This window comes from Dreissena polymorpha, chromosome 13 (assembly GCF_020536995.1).
Source record: "Dreissena polymorpha isolate Duluth1 chromosome 13, UMN_Dpol_1.0, whole genome shotgun sequence".
Classification (NCBI taxonomy): domain Eukaryota; kingdom Metazoa; phylum Mollusca; class Bivalvia; order Myida; family Dreissenidae; genus Dreissena; species Dreissena polymorpha.
In genome coordinates, this window is record NC_068367.1 from 67,121,265 (window position 1) to 67,138,710 (window position 17,446).

Genomic DNA, 17,446 nt, shown 5'->3' on the forward strand with positions numbered 1-17,446 from the left:
CCATCAAAACATATTTTTTTTAAAGAAAACCATATATTGAACCTCTAGTATTGTAGTTTCGGACGATCTCTTTTAATTTTAGTGTTAATTAACATTGTGACCTCATTGGCATAACAACACAATCTTGAGAATCAATCTATAATATTATTTAGAGGCCAGATATGCGTACATGAAAATGAGAGAGAGAGAGAGAGAGACAGAGAGACAGAGAGAGACATAGAGAGACAGAGAGAGAGAGAGAGAGAGAGAGAGAGAGAGAGAGAGAGAGAGAGAGAGAGAGAGAGAGAGAGAGAGAGTTTAGAATGTTAATTAACATTGTGACCTCATTGACATAACAACACAATCTTGAGGATCAATCTATAATATTATTTAGAGGCCAGGTATGCGTACATGATGAGAGATGAAGAGATAGAGAGATAGAGACGAGAGGAGAGAGAGAGAGAGAGAGAGGAAAAGGATAGAGAAAGAGAGTAGCTATCGGAGAGCCTAGCGCGAGAGATTCACCTCTAGACGCTCGAATCTATCTCTCTCGCATCGGCGCTCTCTCGCGCTCTATCTCTCTTTCTCGCTCTCTCCTTCCTATCTCGACAGGAGACCAGACAGACAGACAGACAGACATGAATGTATTATTATGTACTTCAGTTGGGAGGATGATATTCTATAAATGGTTAAGTTTGATAATAGTTAATCACCAATAATAAACAAAACATCGTTTTTTTTCCAGCAACATAAACAAGCATATTCCTGTCTGATACTTATAATAATTATAACACTAAATGGGCCACATAATCAACACTCTTTAAAATAGAGTAATACTTTTAATCTCTCTTTAAATCTTCCAAAGATAACTGGGATTGGATATGGGCACGCATTCTGACAGTTTTATAGACAAATCACGTGTAATCTGTGAGAATTTCTCCATGTACATACTTCACGCAGCCAGTTGGGTGCATCCGCGTGATTTGATGTAAAGTATAAAATGTGAGCAACGACGAAAAAAAAAGAAACTTGCAACATTCGGCCTAAAATCTTGCTTAACCAATACCCTTATATGTGTTCATGATTAAAAATAGAGTAAACATGGGCAAATGTGAACGTTAAGGCCGAAACATTTTTTGTGTCAATTAAAACGTTCTCAAAGTAATGAGAAAATACATTTACTCCAATTTACTCATTTTCGATAAGCTTATTCAGTCTGAATACAGAGTTTTCCCTTGTTATGAAGTGTTTTGATATACAAAAAAACTATACAAAAACTATAAGAGAAGGAATAAAACGTAGAAACTATTTGACACAAGTTAGATCTGAAACACAATGTCAGTCATACCGTCAGACGATACGACGCATCTGTTCCAAATTGATTTAAAACAAGCTTATTAGACATCATTCTGAATAAAAAACAGCTTTTACACAAAAAGAGTCATTAGGCAATTAGGCAATGCACAACATATGTATCCGATAATCTCATATTGAATTAGATTACCAAAGAAAATTCACGCCATATGGTCTCTTGTTAAAGAAATTCACGATTAGCTACGGTTCGGCGATTGAAGCGGTATGGAAAGTATGCATGCTTATATGGATGCGACTACACGAGAACAGCCATCGGTAAATCGTCATTTTCGTAACGTCATAAATTTTCTGCTAAATATTGATTTGCATTGTACGTGAGATGCTTGTTTGCAATTTAAATTACGGAATTGATGCATAATTTGAGAGTAGAACCTACATTTGTTATATATTGTTTTTGAGAAATCGTCACTGAATATATTGTTTAAAATTATTTATTGAAGCCTGCTTTCGAAACACGTCACATATTGTTTTCACTGGAATTAGTAAATAAAAGACAGTTTGGTTGACCGTTGACTTCTATTAGACAACTACCTAACTATTCCTCTGTTTTAACAATTAGTCATTGTGTAATATGTTTTGTTGTATGCCAATGAAATGATGTTTGTTTGGTCATGTTTAACGTCTCTTAAGTGCGTTTTACATAATTTGTTAAATGAGTCTGTGAGTAGTCATAATAAACGAAGTGAAAATATTTATAAAAATAGATTTCATAATAACACAATTTTTTGCTTGTGATATTTTTGTTTGGATGGGGATTTTAAATTGAAATTATATCAACATATCGCATGAATCTAATAATATAGAACAATACACATCACTTTGGATTGTCTGAATAGCTCAATCGTTATATAGCAGAAGGCGCCGATACTCTTCTATTTATCTAGTTATTGGCTCGAATTCCGACTGTCACTTTGTTTGTGTTTGCACATACATTTGATAAAAGAAAAACATGTTAACAGTGTCGCTTAATTGTTGATGACAAATCTATGTCGCGTCTTTTTTTTAGTTTTAACTCTGAATACTTGGGTCGTAACACAGGGGTGATCCCAGGCATTTGAAGCGAGTGATTAGAGCGACGAAGATACCAGTAGCTTAGCTCGAGATTGTTGTGTTGCGGTCGTGTGTGGCCTATTGTAAATGCAATTATTGATGGCAGTGATGAAAAAGATGAGTACGACGGACACGGTACTATCGACCGTCCATCACTTCATGCAAATGAATGCCTATGCACACAACGCAAACAGCGCCGGTGAGTAGGACTCTGAAATGTTAGCTGTCGATTTTTGATGACGGGATGTCGTTATGCGACGCATTGTGAAAATAACTGAACGCCTGCTTCTGCATATCAGTCCATATTAGACATGCGCGAGGTGATTAAGGGTGTTCAGAGACGTCTTTTAGCACGAAGAGAGGAAAGAAACGCTCCCGCGAACATGAAAGCATTACATCCGCTTAAAACTTAAATTGAAAAAAAATATTTCCCATTTCCCCTCTATTCAAACGTACATTTAGTGTGCCAACACATTACCGTTACACACAAGTCATTATCAAAGCAAACCTAAATATTCGTATTTTATTCTGGTTTTCATTTCTTTTACGAAAAGTGTGATAACTGTGCTCACCATTTAAGACAATGGGGTGTAAATTTTGCATTTCCATGCATATATTGCGATTACCTGTTAGAATCATCCTATTGTTTATGCAAGTTAAACTATGATGGTTATTGAGTCCACCTTTCCGTGAAAACTGCTGGGAAAACCTTATATACGACCTAAAAATTCACATACAATGAATCGTGTCAATCGAAAGCAATCAGGCACTTGCGTATAAAATTGTCAAATTACTTGTTTAATAAGCTAACATTCGCTCCCCTTTTGTTAATGTAACCCTCCTTTATTTACTTTTATTTAGTCTTGCACTCTTTTTTTCACCTCGATCATTCAACTAAGTAAGTCGTCCCCACGACATAGCTAACTCGTTCCCGCCAGTAAGTTTTTCCCTCTAGTTCGGATGTCGTGGGAACGCGATTAATACAAAGAGGAGAGCCATTAAAAATGATGAGGATAGAATTTCACCTCTATGCCACCGTACTAATTAGTTTACCATTTAGTTTGTTGTATGGATTTCGTCTTATGTGTATTAAGTTGAATATAGTCTGCTTTTTGTCGTGGTACTTAGCAGTCAATAACAAAAGGAAAACAAGACCATGTACATTAAGTGTTTTTAAAGTATATTTAAGTCCAGGCGATTGAACTAACGTTCAGAGCTGGCTTGGGGTTTGTAATGCCTGGGTGAAGACGAATTTCCAGCCCGCTTTATCCGGCACGATAAAGTACGACATTTGATTAACAACGCCGATATATTGGGTAGTCAACGGCCTCTCGACACTTGCAAGGGGAAGCGGATTTCTTCCGTTCAGTCAATTTCGTGTTAGACGACATCGGATTGTATGGAAAATAGTTTTAATATGGACATTGACTAGATGCAATGCATTTTGTTAACCAGTAATAATGTCTCTTCGAATTCACAATGATGTATATTTAATTGTGTATGAATTATCGTATAAAAACATATATGGAAATTCCATGATAAAATGTACAGTTAAAGTATTTGTGAGCGGTACACGTCGATAATAAGAGTATAAATTATAGCTATTATATGATTTGTCGTGACATTTTAATGGTTTTTACTGCATAACAGTAGAAAAATTTATTTATGTTTACTTCTTTCAGGATACACATTTACTCAAAAACCTTAAAAACGTTATTCTGTTCAGCATCACGAATGGATGATTATGTATATCTTTTTAAATAAATATTTAGTCTCCTATTGTTTTCTCTACAAACAATATTATATTTAAGTTGTTAGTTTGACAAAAGTTTATCAAAACAATCAGTTTTATTGATGCAAACCATTGCATTTTTAAAAGCTCATGTGTATAAGTGAAGATACATAAAACAAGTGTACATTAAGCAACATCGATAATATACATACGTACATTTACTGCTTTACATGAACCTGTATCTAAATATATCGAGGCCAGATATGCGTACATGAAGATGATAATTTACTTAACATGTAATTATGTCCCTTGTAAAATTGCGGTTTAATTATTACCACCTTTCACGAACACGTAATTTTCTTTAAGGGACTGTCAACCACGACGATGAAGAAAAGAAAAGTTGTAAATACCGTATATTTTTACAATTATTAGGTTATATTAATTAAAATTTTACGACTGGTATATTACATAACTTGAACAAAGTTCATATTTTCAGAATGTTCGGTAATAAAATTTCGCGATGTGAAATCGAAAGTACGTCGGGAAAATAGATACATAACGATATACACACTATAAATACCGCAAGTTGATTGATCATTTTATATATAAAAAATATACAATTCATTACGCATGCACAATATGCATTCCTGGGTTTACCACGTGACGATGATGATCAATCTACTGGCGTTATTTATAGTTAACTGGTAGTTACCTGGTAGACATAACCAGTAAAATTTATTACCGAAAATACTGAAAATATGAAAACTTAACAACAGTTTTCAAGTAATGTAATATACCAGTCGTGATATTTTAATCACTATAAACTAATAATTGTAAAAAAAATACGGTATTTTACAACTTTTCTTTTCTTCGTCGTCGTCGTTGACAGTCCCTTTAAGAAAATTACGTGTTCGTGAAAGGTGGTAACCATACTTCCTTTCGTCAGTGTATACAACTTTAGCAATGCTATGTTATGATATTTGTTATAAAACATACACTCGACCTTAGCTTAATAGGAAGCTGAACGCAATCAGTTTAATAAGTTACACGTACAAGTATGTAAATAATGTCGTTGTTTAGTAGAACAAGAGGAAATCAACTCAAAGAAGTTTTCCTTTCAGTTTATTCAATTGACACTTTAATTTCAAGGCCACAATAAACTTGATCAGAATAACGATTAGGACGGAATCTCAATTCATTCGTAAGGCCGTTAACTATAAGATAAAACTTGGAACAATCATCCTTTTTGGTGTTAACTGATTACTCCTTCAATAACAAGCCGGTACACATATTTAAGCTAGCATAAAAACTGAAACACCTGAAGCTTTACGGTCATGCCCGTCAACTCATAAGCGAATGTCAGAGATTGCGCGACGTTTTGTCAATTGTAAATACATGCGTTGTTGTTGATTTACTACACCACGTGGTTTTACAAGTTTGACATGTATTTAAATAATTAAACATGTATTACTCTATTAAATTGTAAATGGTTTGAATATCCACAGTTAGACATCATTAATAAACACAGAGCTGTATAATAACGGCGCTTATTTTTTCTAAGTGCTGTTTTTGAGTTTCTTCCAGGTTTTTTCTACAATAGACATGTTGTGTCGTACAACATATATAACGTAAGTTAATTTATTGTATATTATGTAATGTAGTATATTTTAATTGAATACATTTCTAGAGACTTTAAAAACTTTGTTTTGAGTAGCAAGCATTATTAAACAGTGAATAATAGTGACCAAACCGTCGATTTGGTGCAAGGTTTTGTAATTTAATTTTTATGAATGGCTCAATTAATTCTTAAAGAAATAGTTCGAAACCATTTTGTTCTTTTGAGATAGAGTGTGTTTTGCCATAAGAAGTCATAACCTATTTACAATATCATTACATAAAGCTTCTTTATACGAAGTTTCATTGCCGGTGCTAAATCAGTCAATCTGTTTTCAAGTTATTGAAATAAACCTATGTTTCAATGTTGTCTTACAGGGACCCATCCTCACCCATATCGTGGGCAAATATATATATGTATGAAGCATCATAAAATAACATGACTTGTTCTCAAGAAGTTAGGAGGAATCCATATTTCAAATTTATTAATTATAACATATTCCCCTACCTAAGTCTGAAAAGTTTTCACCTGTCTTTTTAGCTTTGATGTAAATTTATTTGATACATTTTTAAGTAAAGCGTTCTAACTTTGACTATGGGATCATTTTTATATTGGTCACTGTTTCAAGTTTGATTCAACATAGAAACTAACCTAACGGGCGACTTATATCTGTTTATAAATATGTATGAAAATTAGAGGTTTTTACTGGTTTGAGGGTCAGCCACACCAAACGTTAACCTGAGAATTAATCACAAACGTAACGCATCTAAATCAATATCGATCAAGTGTACATATGCAGACAGAAATTTAAAAATAAAACATATTGCAAAAAATGCAAAAACGTGGTGCGAGAATCCAATACTACACATACAATTGTAGGTAAATAATGTCATGGTTAGTTTTATAGTTGTGCGAAGCGAAGAAATGTGGTTCGTCACTGAAAAAATGGTTTACCCACTTAACACTTAATAAGATCGACTGCTTACGACCTACGAAGACTGAAATATTCAAACATTTAGATATGTATTTAGATATCTCTTACATACAGAATGCATCAAACTGTTGTAGTGTTTAATTTAGCAAACGACAAAACTCCCAAAACTAGGATTACCGCCTTACAAGGGCGACAAAAACATGTGTGGTTTAAACCTTGATGAGCTTCAAGTAATTATGCATTCTTGTTTTCAATAAAACGTGAAACAAAGGAAATATTTCGGATCTTATGCACTGGACATTTATTTATTAGGATCAACCTTCCTTTGACATTTTAAGATGATACCTGCTTTCGTTTTCAAGATAGGCTGCAGACAAAATTTAAGTACAAAAATTAACAAAATAAATAACTCTCATATATGATAGCAGGGGTTATGCTTCTTGCACACTTCCCATATCCCATTATGCTCCTCCAAATTACATTAATGTTTTACCTTAATGATTATAAATACATTCATGTATTAAAAGTTTCCATATGTAGCAATATACACATGCTAACATGCGATTTAAAACGAGTTTTGTTCAATTATCTGTAAAATTCATCCATTTCCATTTTATTACATTTCTGCAAAATCCACTTACTATAGTCATGTTTTTGTATTATTATTATTGTTTAACACTAGAAACTGTTAAGTTAATGTGTAATAAAAGTATGTTCTGTTCTGTTCATATCTGAGATCTATCTACCTACTAAGTTTCAAGTTTACTTTAATTTCTGGATATGCTCTGGACAAAATTGAAATACAACACATTAACAAGGCGTAATAACTCTTTCGTAATGAGGCAACAATATAGTGTGCAGTGACTTGTCTTCCAATAAGATTTCACTACTAATGAATATTGAAATTGCCTTTTTTAAATTTTCAAAATATGCATTGACAGTTTTCAAATGTGAAACTTAACGAAGGGAAATGAGTCTACAAATGTAAAAGCAAGACTGTCGAGGGCCGTTCAGTAAAATCGTACACTGACTCGCGCATTTTGTGAATTGTATGTTTGGTATCATTTCACACGTAAGCATGATTGCTGTAAAGACAAAAAAATACAATAAAATTATATTTATTATTAAGAAAAAACAACAAGTTCGCTTATCGTCTGGACGGCCAGACGGCTCCTGAAACCACTTCAACCGCATCCAACCGTTACAACTTTGTTGGGCAAATAATCATATCGAACCTAACGTCTCAATTTGGAATGCCTTAAAATTGCAATACATGTTCGATATGTGATTGGATAATTATTGATTAGGTCGCCTTTGCATAATTATGTACTTTATTAAGTTTATTAAAACGTTTTTATAAATTTATTAATTTATGTTTGTTGATATTTTTCTGTAGTTTTGAATAAATTGGGAAATATTTAGCAAATACCGGTGATAAATTCGTGTAGGGATTGAGTATGGGTCCCGTGCATCAGGGGCAGGCGGATGTATTTAAAGCTGGCATCAAAACATTTTGAGATTCGGTGTACACTATCCCAGTGCGAAATGTTAAAATCAAAGTTTAATAAGTGAGATGTACATGTATGTATACATTATTATGTCATTCGGTCGAATAAAAAGCACGCAACTCGAAGAATTTATTCCTTAAAGTTTATTCCGTTTATTTACACGAGTCCACAAGGTCTTTCGTTAAGCTATCTATAAGGACGGAATCTCCATACGGAAGGACCCTAAATCAAATCAAATCAAAATTATTTTATTGTCGGTATGAGAATAACATGTATATAACATAAGCTATGTATAGCTTTTGACCGACCTAAACTGTACGACAAAAATCTGAAACTTATTGCTTTTGATGTGATGTGTTTATTGCTTCAATTACACATATTTTAGCAAGCCTATATTCTTAATTGTTTAAAGCCTAAATAGGTATTTATGAATAAAATAGTTAACCAGAAATATAACATAGCATTACCGACATAAACTATTTTCTTTGACGCAATCTTGCATACTTACATTTTTAAAATATGCATCAGATGATGTTTTTTCCATTTCACATGATATTATTTATTGTAAAAATGTAAGTAAATACATTATATTTGACCTTTAAGTATGACTTAGACCTTTAAAATGTGTATCTGGTTTTATGTGCTACACATCGAATTAAATATGTTAACAATAAAGCCAAGGTATTTTGAAATCCTTTGATGCATTGTAAAGTTATGTATTGGACAAGCCCTTAAATGGTATATGTTCAATTTTATATTGAATGTATAGCCTAGACCGCAAAATCCCAAACCGCCATTTTGTCGCCAATCCGCAAATTGAGACCTCAGTCCGGAAATTTCATTAATACATAGTTCAGAAAGTTATTACTTGGGGGAGCGAGATTATTGTTATCCATTTAAATTAGACTCGTAGTGAGTACAAGGGTACATGACTTCTGAATAAATTTCATTTTAGTTATAATCATGAGTATAAGTAAATTATAATCTTCTGACAACAAACCATGCAGAGGACGAAAAACTCTTACAGGACGTGTACTTCGGACCTCGTTCTTCTTAAAAAAAACAGAAACAAATATCAGTTATTCAATTTATTTCTATCATATTGATGTCCTCAATGTTTCAAAAAATTCAAAATAAAGTAATATGTATCTAAATTTCAATGTGTTCTTGTATAAAATATGGTAAAACTTTCAATGAAAAGTGAAGAAAGCTTTGTCATTTTTTTGTAAACATGTACATAAGAAGTATTTTCCAACAGCCAATGTTAACCCTATAGGACTCAGTGAAACTTTAAAGCCGTTTGAAATGCTTATTTTCGAATCATATGTTAACTAGATCAAGGAAAAGGGGAAATTCTTATCTTTGCCCGATCACACTTTACCATTGTAACAAGCATTGAATCCAGCAAACTTTATTTCAACTAATCAAAAATGTTTTGTTGCGCTTGAGTCACGTGAATGAATTCGAGATTAGGACTGGCTCTGAGCGAAGCGCTTAAAGTGTGCTACATCAACAACACAGATAGCTATTTGGCTCGGCTGTTTGGTCATGAACCGTTTCTATTATATGGTAAAACGGGTTTTTTACAATATAATTTTACCATATATCGGTATCCTAAGACGTGCGTTTCTGCAAAACAAATATCACGACATTGTGTGAGCTACAAGAGTAGAAACCACAGCTTAGCAAATATGTTTAAAAAGTAAACACACGTTAAATATGTTTTTCGTCGGGCCCAATCGCATTTCATTAACCAGTGACCAAGGAGACAGCAATCAACAGAAAGTATTTCTCAATGTTTTTGGAAATTCAATTCTGTGATGCTCAATCAATAATGATCAACACTTTAGACATATTTAAAGCATGTCTATATATCGTATTTTTAGAGGTATTATTATCAGTGTCAGTAAAATCGTGAATTGTAGAACGCGCGTGTTGTCTGTTGGTCTTATTCGGTTTAATGGGTCGCAGTTTAAAGCCATTAACACGACAATTAGAACACAGCAAAGGTAATCAGTTCGTTTTTAAAATAAACTGAAACCATCATATTAGTTCAATGACCCAGCCAAGCAATCTGCGGAACAACATGTTCTTATCTCCGGTGTTCTGACATATTACCGCAGTTTAAAATCAGTGTAGATTTTCGGACAGCTAAGTAGCCTTGAAACGGCGTAAGGTGCGGACAAGGGGTCGAAAAGAATTTTCGGCTTGTGTTTTTTTTCCGGAAATCAGATAGTGTTGTGGCGTTTCTTTCATGCCGTCGTTGAATTAGTTGTTCGGTCGTTTTAACCGTCACGTAAAATGGGCTGAAACAAAAAGTGTTTGCTACAAAAAGGCAATTTAGACAATTAATTCTTGTCTTAATTGAAAGCAATTTATATTTCAAATAATTTTAAACATTCTTAATTTTACACGAAAGCGACAACAAAAACATTTGAAACACATGGTTGTTCAAGCTGTAATAATATCTACACAGTGCCGGCCTATATGGGTCCGATATGCGCACGTTTTCTGGCTAAACAGAAAATAAATTTTAGGGTTTATGCACTTTCTGTTTTAAAGCAGATAACAAAAAAAAATCGGCACATGTTTATAACTGATGAATTATATATTTAAAAGATTGATATCAGTTTCTTAAATATTTAATGATCAAAAAATGAAATGAATTGTATATAAAGGTAATTTGCATAAACAGACAAAATCACAATATATAACAAATAAGAAACGATAATGTCTGCATGGCCTCACATCTTTTGAAGATGGTGCATGACCCCGCGCGTTAGAATACCCTATAAAACTCACCGTAGTCCGGATAAACTCATTGTTCAAGCCATTTGGAAAAAACAGAGTACGTACGAAAAAACGACATAAATACGTGTATGCTTGTTGTTTTTTTTGTTTTTAAATTGAATTATAATTGTAATACACCATAACTTATATTTGTTCAAAACTATAGCCTCACGCTAAAAATGATAATACCGTTTTGGATAGATTCCTGTTTTAAACATTGTACAAATTAATTTTCTACAAACATATAAACGTGCAATTCCAAACCTAGCTGCATGTTAGCTGCGTACGAACAAATATACGCATACATGAAAAGTCAAGTAATTGAACGGAAACTGGGTTGTTGTTTTTTTTTGTAACAGTTGATGAGACCTTCACTTTGACTGATTCCAAATGCAATCCTAACTAATGTCGGTGTATGGCTAAATACACCAAAATATGTAATCAACAAGGTTTTTTTAATTCATTGAAACATTGTTTACATGTTTGCTGAAAAAAATGTCATTACCTTTCCAGCAATAAACACGCACGAACGATAGCATCATGCGTTACCTAAGCATTGTTGCAGTTGCTATGATGACGATGAATGTGTTCGGCAGCGACCGAAGCACGTGAGTAATAATATTGCTGTCTTGCGAAATGCCGACAGATTCTGGAAGTTTGTTAATTGCAGCGGTTTTTGATTCAATTCCTTGGTAAACATGTCGTAAACGGTAACATTTGTTTTAGTTACATTTTGTTAAGTTGCATATGATGTTAAGGTTCTACACGTTAAGTTTATCCTGGCCCTCGTTTTCTCTCACCCAGCATTCTACTCTGTTCATGAGGATAAAAGACGAAAACGAAGAAATAAATGAAAACATTTGCTTCCGCCTATGCAACAAAGATTAACATCTTTAATACAGCGATGAGTGTTGGACTCACGGAATAACACGGCTTTACATAAACAAATATGTATATTTACCTTCACAGTTCATGTGTACCTCTTGACTTAATATATGAATTAACTTTAAATTAAATGTGAATACTAACCAATTTTTTTACATTAATTGTATTGTTGTTTTTACAAGAATATTTTTATGTATAGCAAAACAAGTAACAAAATATCTCGTTGACATTCGCATTCACTCGGGTCTATATGGCGTTAATGATGCAAGCAGAATACTCGTAGGTATGCACAAGGTTAAGTTGACAAGTTGCTGACAACAAGGATTTTCGCATGTAATAATAGTAAAAAGGTTCCCTCTATTGACAAAATATTTCTCGAAAAGACAAAAGCATTAAAAATATTATAGGTAAATTTTATAGTCGAACTTCACAGCAACAAGTCAGTGACTTTGCAGTTTTTCCATTACGATGTATGGACGCTTTATTTTCTTGAATGCAGCTAATGTTTCCTTTTGGCCATGTATGGCCAAAAAGAAAGATAGAAAATCTTTATAATAACGTTAATATGATATCTCAACATTAAATTACACACACAGGTTAAGTTTGTTGATCGATGCATGCATGTTTGACTATGTGCACATGTATTTCTAGTTCTGACGACAAGCGAGCCAGAAGAAGTCCCCGCAGCGACTCGCGGCTTGCTTACCATCTAGAGTCGCATAGATTTCATTGAATGCCCCACTTAATGCACCAGGCAATAGTAATTCTGCTCTCCGAGTATTTATGGGCGCAGACCGCTTCAGACCGTAATGCTGCTTTGAACTCCGCCTTTGTACAGGGACTAAAGAATGCCACCTTGGACCCAGAAGCATTTGGTAATGATTAACTTGTGGATGCACGTTCCTTTTTTAAGAGCTTTTTCATAAATATTTGAACGGTTTAGTAAAGGTATACTATTAACTGTCTGCACACGTCATATCACATTGAGACGTTTTCTAAAGTAAAGTATAATATATATCCTTGATAAGTTAACATGTTCGGATTTTAAACAACAACATGGACGAACGGCACTCGTGGCTACCTCTGATAAAAGAAACAAACAAAATGTAATTAGCGTTTATAAACAGAAGCTTTCAAGAATAGCTCTTCTGAGCAAAAGTCATGATGATTGATCCAATATTGATATTTCTTAGAATATGCACAAGTGAAAATGAACCATCCCAAAGCAGTCAGTTTATTGTGGACCATTTAAAAATCAGTCGATATTTCTTGAGAGCAAGCATTCTAAGCAAAGTGTCTTCTGTATTCTTAAGTGTTCACGGTTTTAGACTTTGTTTATAACACAAACTATACGCGGCTCCTGGTAGGGAGTTTCATTTTTTCCTAAAATTTTACGCATTTTTTTGGTAACTTGCAATGCAAATTGCTGTGGAAAAAAACGTATTCGCAAATAATGTATACAAATTGTTATAAACCTATGATAATATAAATATTTAATTGTTACTAATGCAATATAATAGGTGTATTAGCAAATAATTAGTAAACGTTCAAATACTTATTGCATTCGTCACGTTGATAATGAAATATTCTACTACCCCTTAGGAAACTACATGATACAGGATTCTCTGTTTTGTTATGCGGTCAAAAACATCATCGACATCGCTCTCAAGAACGCAACTGATCCCGCCGTGTGGAAATTTTTGAATGCTACTGGAGCATCCTACGAAAGGTACATAATGTGATTATATAAGACGTTTATAATAAATATTTTTCTTAATTAGTAAATAACACCTTCAGTGTGTTGTTTAATATATAATTGATATTTTGGGAAGTTTAACAATAATTTCTTATCATTGAACAGATGTTGAAATCGGTTGCTTATTAGTGGAATTCTTATAGTGACCAGTACATTCTAAATGCACATACAAATGGAAGTGAATCCGCGAGTGCCAACTTCTACTGACATCTTGACACTAGCGTGTTAATAAAATTCATAAGAGTACAGTAGTTATAATTGTAAATGTGTTCTTCTTTACCTATCGCCTTTTTAAACACAGCTACTACCAGAGTATGTTCGAAACCTGGTCCATCGCAAATGCCTCGGGTGTCAAGTCGGGCCCGGCCTTGAGCAGGTACTTGAACCACGAGCTCAACGTGGCTACTACCATGGACTCGATCTACGTCGTTGTTACCCTGATACCGTGTGCGAAGTTGTGGCCTTGGCTTGGAGAGCAACTAAATGTCAACTCGGTTTGTGGTCAATCACGTTTTATGTTCAAGTAGGCCTCTAGTATATTTTAATCATATTAGAGTTCAAAGTAGAAATTAAAATTAAAAGAATGACGTATGTGATGATGTGCATCTTCAGTCGAACACGTATATTTACATATATTCAATTCAAAAAGTGTGAACTTTCTTTCAGAGCTCATTTGGCGTCTATGATTCCTGGGTCAAGACGAACTTCGGGTATTCAAGCGAATATAAAACGTACGAGACACTGATCAACAACGCCGAAACATGGGGTCACATAGATAGGCACAGAGCTCTAGAGGCTTACAGAGGAAGTATGAGTGGGGAAGCCGATTTCTTCAATACAATCAAGACCGTTTAGAGAACTACTTTTCTTGGGAATCGCATATAGGCCCGTTTTCGGTCATTCGAATATTCTTTCCCAACCGTAGTGTTAACTCTTGACATTTATTATTATGAACAATACAAGGTAATGACTAGTTATTTGAAAATGTGTTCCCATTCCTTGTGTTTAATTGTTAAAACAACTCTAACAAATGAATTAAAGTAAATTATTTCAATATTGCGTTGTTATATGGATCCTTTCATGATGTTCCTTTCACGCGATGAGTAAATAAACAGTCATTGACTATTCATAGCAAAACATGTAGTGTAACACATGTTCTGTGCATCACATTCCATCAGAATATCAACTGTTAAACAATCCAATAAAGACAGGGAAGTTTATGTCAATATTTATTATAAATGTATTCATTTTTAACCAAAGTTGAACATTAAGCCGAAAGTTTCTTCAGAGGGTGTACATGCAAGATTGACCATTTCCGATATTGTTATGGTTTGTTATTGAAGCAATTATAGTTGTTCGCAACTAAACTAAGGTTTATAGTGGCGTTTTGATTATCGGTATGCAGACCACTACCTTTCACCAAATAACTCAAAAATCGAGAATAGAAGGCAATCCGCGCCGAGAAAAAGTTCGCGGAGGTATACTTTACGTTATTAAAAGTAATGCATTATGCTTGTCACTGGGAGAAAGAATATAGAAGAGTATTCTTTACATAACATGTTTGCCTAATGAAAATAGTTAACTGCGTATAACGTTAAAATTGCGTAACGCAGCTCTCCTTAAAGGTCACAGGGACAGGTCTTCCAATAGATGCATTCGCGAAGACGCATCAGGACTTCTAAATGAACTGTGAAATACACACTTACACGTGCGCACATGGTGCAATTTGTTACCAACCTTTATAACAGCCGATTCTTTATCAGATCAACGGGAGAAAAACGGAAAATCAAATACTATTTTACTGAGTGATCAATAAAACTATTATTTCATTGTGTAAAGCAACAAAATATATTAAAAGAAAAATATTCATTTTAATATGCATATAAATTCCATTTCATTAGTGTTTCATTATGATACTTAAAACGCAATTGATTGGAAAATTCGTGACAATCGGAAATAATTTATCGATATTCGCTTAAACTCAACAGAAAACAACACACCTGTCTGTTTTGATCATTTTCGATAGTATTGTGTATGATAAATGTATAAATAATACTTCGGATTTGACTCGATACTCGGTGATTAAATCGTCCGGGAAATACATGGACTATCGATAAACGTTGATAGCACAGTTTTGCTTTCAGGATGAGGAAACAAAAACTACCGAAATAATATAGTGGCATGATAAGTCGGATATCGTTTCATTATCTAACCACAAATGTTTACTGTACTCGTTCAGTCGGTATAAAAATCGTTCTTGAATGACTAAAAAGGCTTTCGAAATGTGCAAGTTATCTATGAATAACACAGTTTGACTTTTATAGACCCGCGTCATGCGAAAATGAGCCTTATGTCATATGCGGCCAGAGAAGCTATTGACCAACCGGCGCATCTCGCAGTAGGTCAGGAGATACCTAATGAGACCACGAAACATTGCGTGATTTATAGCGGACAGCGCAACTCCTGACGGGGCTTTATTTACGCTAGCTAACGCGCCATAAGACCCATTTTCACATGACGTGGCACTGAAAGTATGATTTAAATGTCCCGAAAAAAAATGCGTGTTAATCAAATATTAGAATACCATATATGTCGATGCTGAAAACACTCATCATAAGCAATGTGATGACATAATTGCTGTGACTTCCACGAACATTTACGTGTGGTTTGATTACACGTGCAATTAATAACACGCATTTCATGCGATGAATATGCGACCTACACGTGACCAAGGAACAAAAATAAAAATTTAAACCTTTTTTGTTTAATTTTATTATGTATAACGTATTTTTCTAACTTAATTTCAAATTCAGGTTATTACATTTGAGCGTTTCCGATCGACAAAATATCACATGGCGATTTAATTTGTCAGCTGGGGATTAAAGTTGAAAATGTAAAAGAAAAGGGCGATTGTCAAAAAAAAAATAACTCTTTAAATGTTATAGTTTTCCCTAGTTTAGAAAAGCTCGTGAACGTCGCGACGGGAACTAGAGTCACCCGCAGAAGATTTTCTTGAAGCCTCCGAAGAATCGCCAAGCGCAATGGTAATTGTCCGTATGTGGATAGTGGTTTCACTACATCGCTTGAAGAGGGTCGTAAAGGGCAACTTCCGCGAGTGGCTCTGTAAATCGAGCGAGTACCGTCATCCCTCGACCCGGACGTCCTCTAACGCTGTCTTAGCTTACTCACAGATCTAGGAAGGATCGCCAAACGGAAAGGTAATTGTCCGTAGGGGGATAGCGGTTTCACTACATCTCCGGAAGAGGGACTGGAGCAGCGGGGGTGGAGGCGTAGAGGACAGACGGAGCGGACTTAGGCAATGATTTTGAAGGGGTGGCCCTATGAAGAAAACTGAAGTGTCCCGGGGCGGCGGTACTCAGTACGCTCATCGTCCCGGGGAAACTGGATTGTATCGTCTAGAGAGGCCATAAAAGCGACGCAGCGCGCGAGGGGCGGGAGTAAGGTCTTTTTTAATTGGAAGCACTCCCTTGGCGGAGTAACATTGTCTTTTTAAAGGCAACCAGACATGCATTGTCTTTAAATTGCCTACCAGTGTTCATTAAGGTCTCATTGACCACCGTGCACTGGTCTATTTTGATGAAAATTTTCCCTGAAAGATCACAGGGACAAATCTGCACAAAATGTAGTCGTGAAGACTAAGCGATGACCTGTAAAGAAACTTTTAAATTACACACACACACTTAAGGAGCACTATGTACCTTTTTCAATGCGTAATCGCCATAAATGTCCCATGGGATAATCAGGGACCTATACATTTGTTTGTATAGGTCCCTGGGATAAAAGATAATCCACTGATAAGAGG

The 17,446-nt window shown here is 34.6% G+C and overlaps 1 protein-coding gene across 2 annotated transcripts; it reads left to right on the forward strand.

The window, feature by feature from the left end:
* Positions 1 to 5,635: 5,635 nt before the first annotated feature.
* On the forward strand, positions 5,636 to 14,677 carry LOC127856365 (uncharacterized). Of its 2 annotated transcripts, none has more exons than XM_052392509.1 (6): positions 5,636 to 5,763; positions 11,496 to 11,590; positions 12,519 to 12,742; positions 13,470 to 13,596; positions 13,925 to 14,117; positions 14,290 to 14,677. In XM_052392509.1, exons 3-6 carry the CDS (start codon positions 12,601 to 12,603, stop codon positions 14,476 to 14,478), a joined length of 651 nt encoding a protein of 216 aa, XP_052248469.1. In that variant the 5' UTR covers positions 5,636 to 5,763; positions 11,496 to 11,590; positions 12,519 to 12,600; the 3' UTR covers positions 14,479 to 14,677. The 2 variants fall into 2 exon arrangements, with proteins under 2 accessions (XP_052248469.1, XP_052248470.1); XM_052392510.1 differs by lacking the exon at positions 5,636 to 5,763 and adding an exon at positions 11,010 to 11,040.
* Positions 14,678 to 17,446: the final 2,769 nt, after the last annotated feature.

Bases quoted from the DNA above. Each gene is read 5' to 3' on its own strand.
- LOC127856365 (XM_052392509.1), top strand. From the start codon at position 12,601: ATGCCCCACTTAATGCACCAGGCAATAGTAATTCTGCTCTCCGAGTAT. The intron at 12,743-13,469 runs GTAATGATTAAC...ACTACCCCTTAG, and splicing joins CTTGGACCCAGAAGCATTTG to GAAACTACATGATACAGGAT. The intron at 14,118-14,289 runs GTTTGTGGTCAA...ACTTTCTTTCAG, and splicing joins AGCAACTAAATGTCAACTCG to AGCTCATTTGGCGTCTATGA.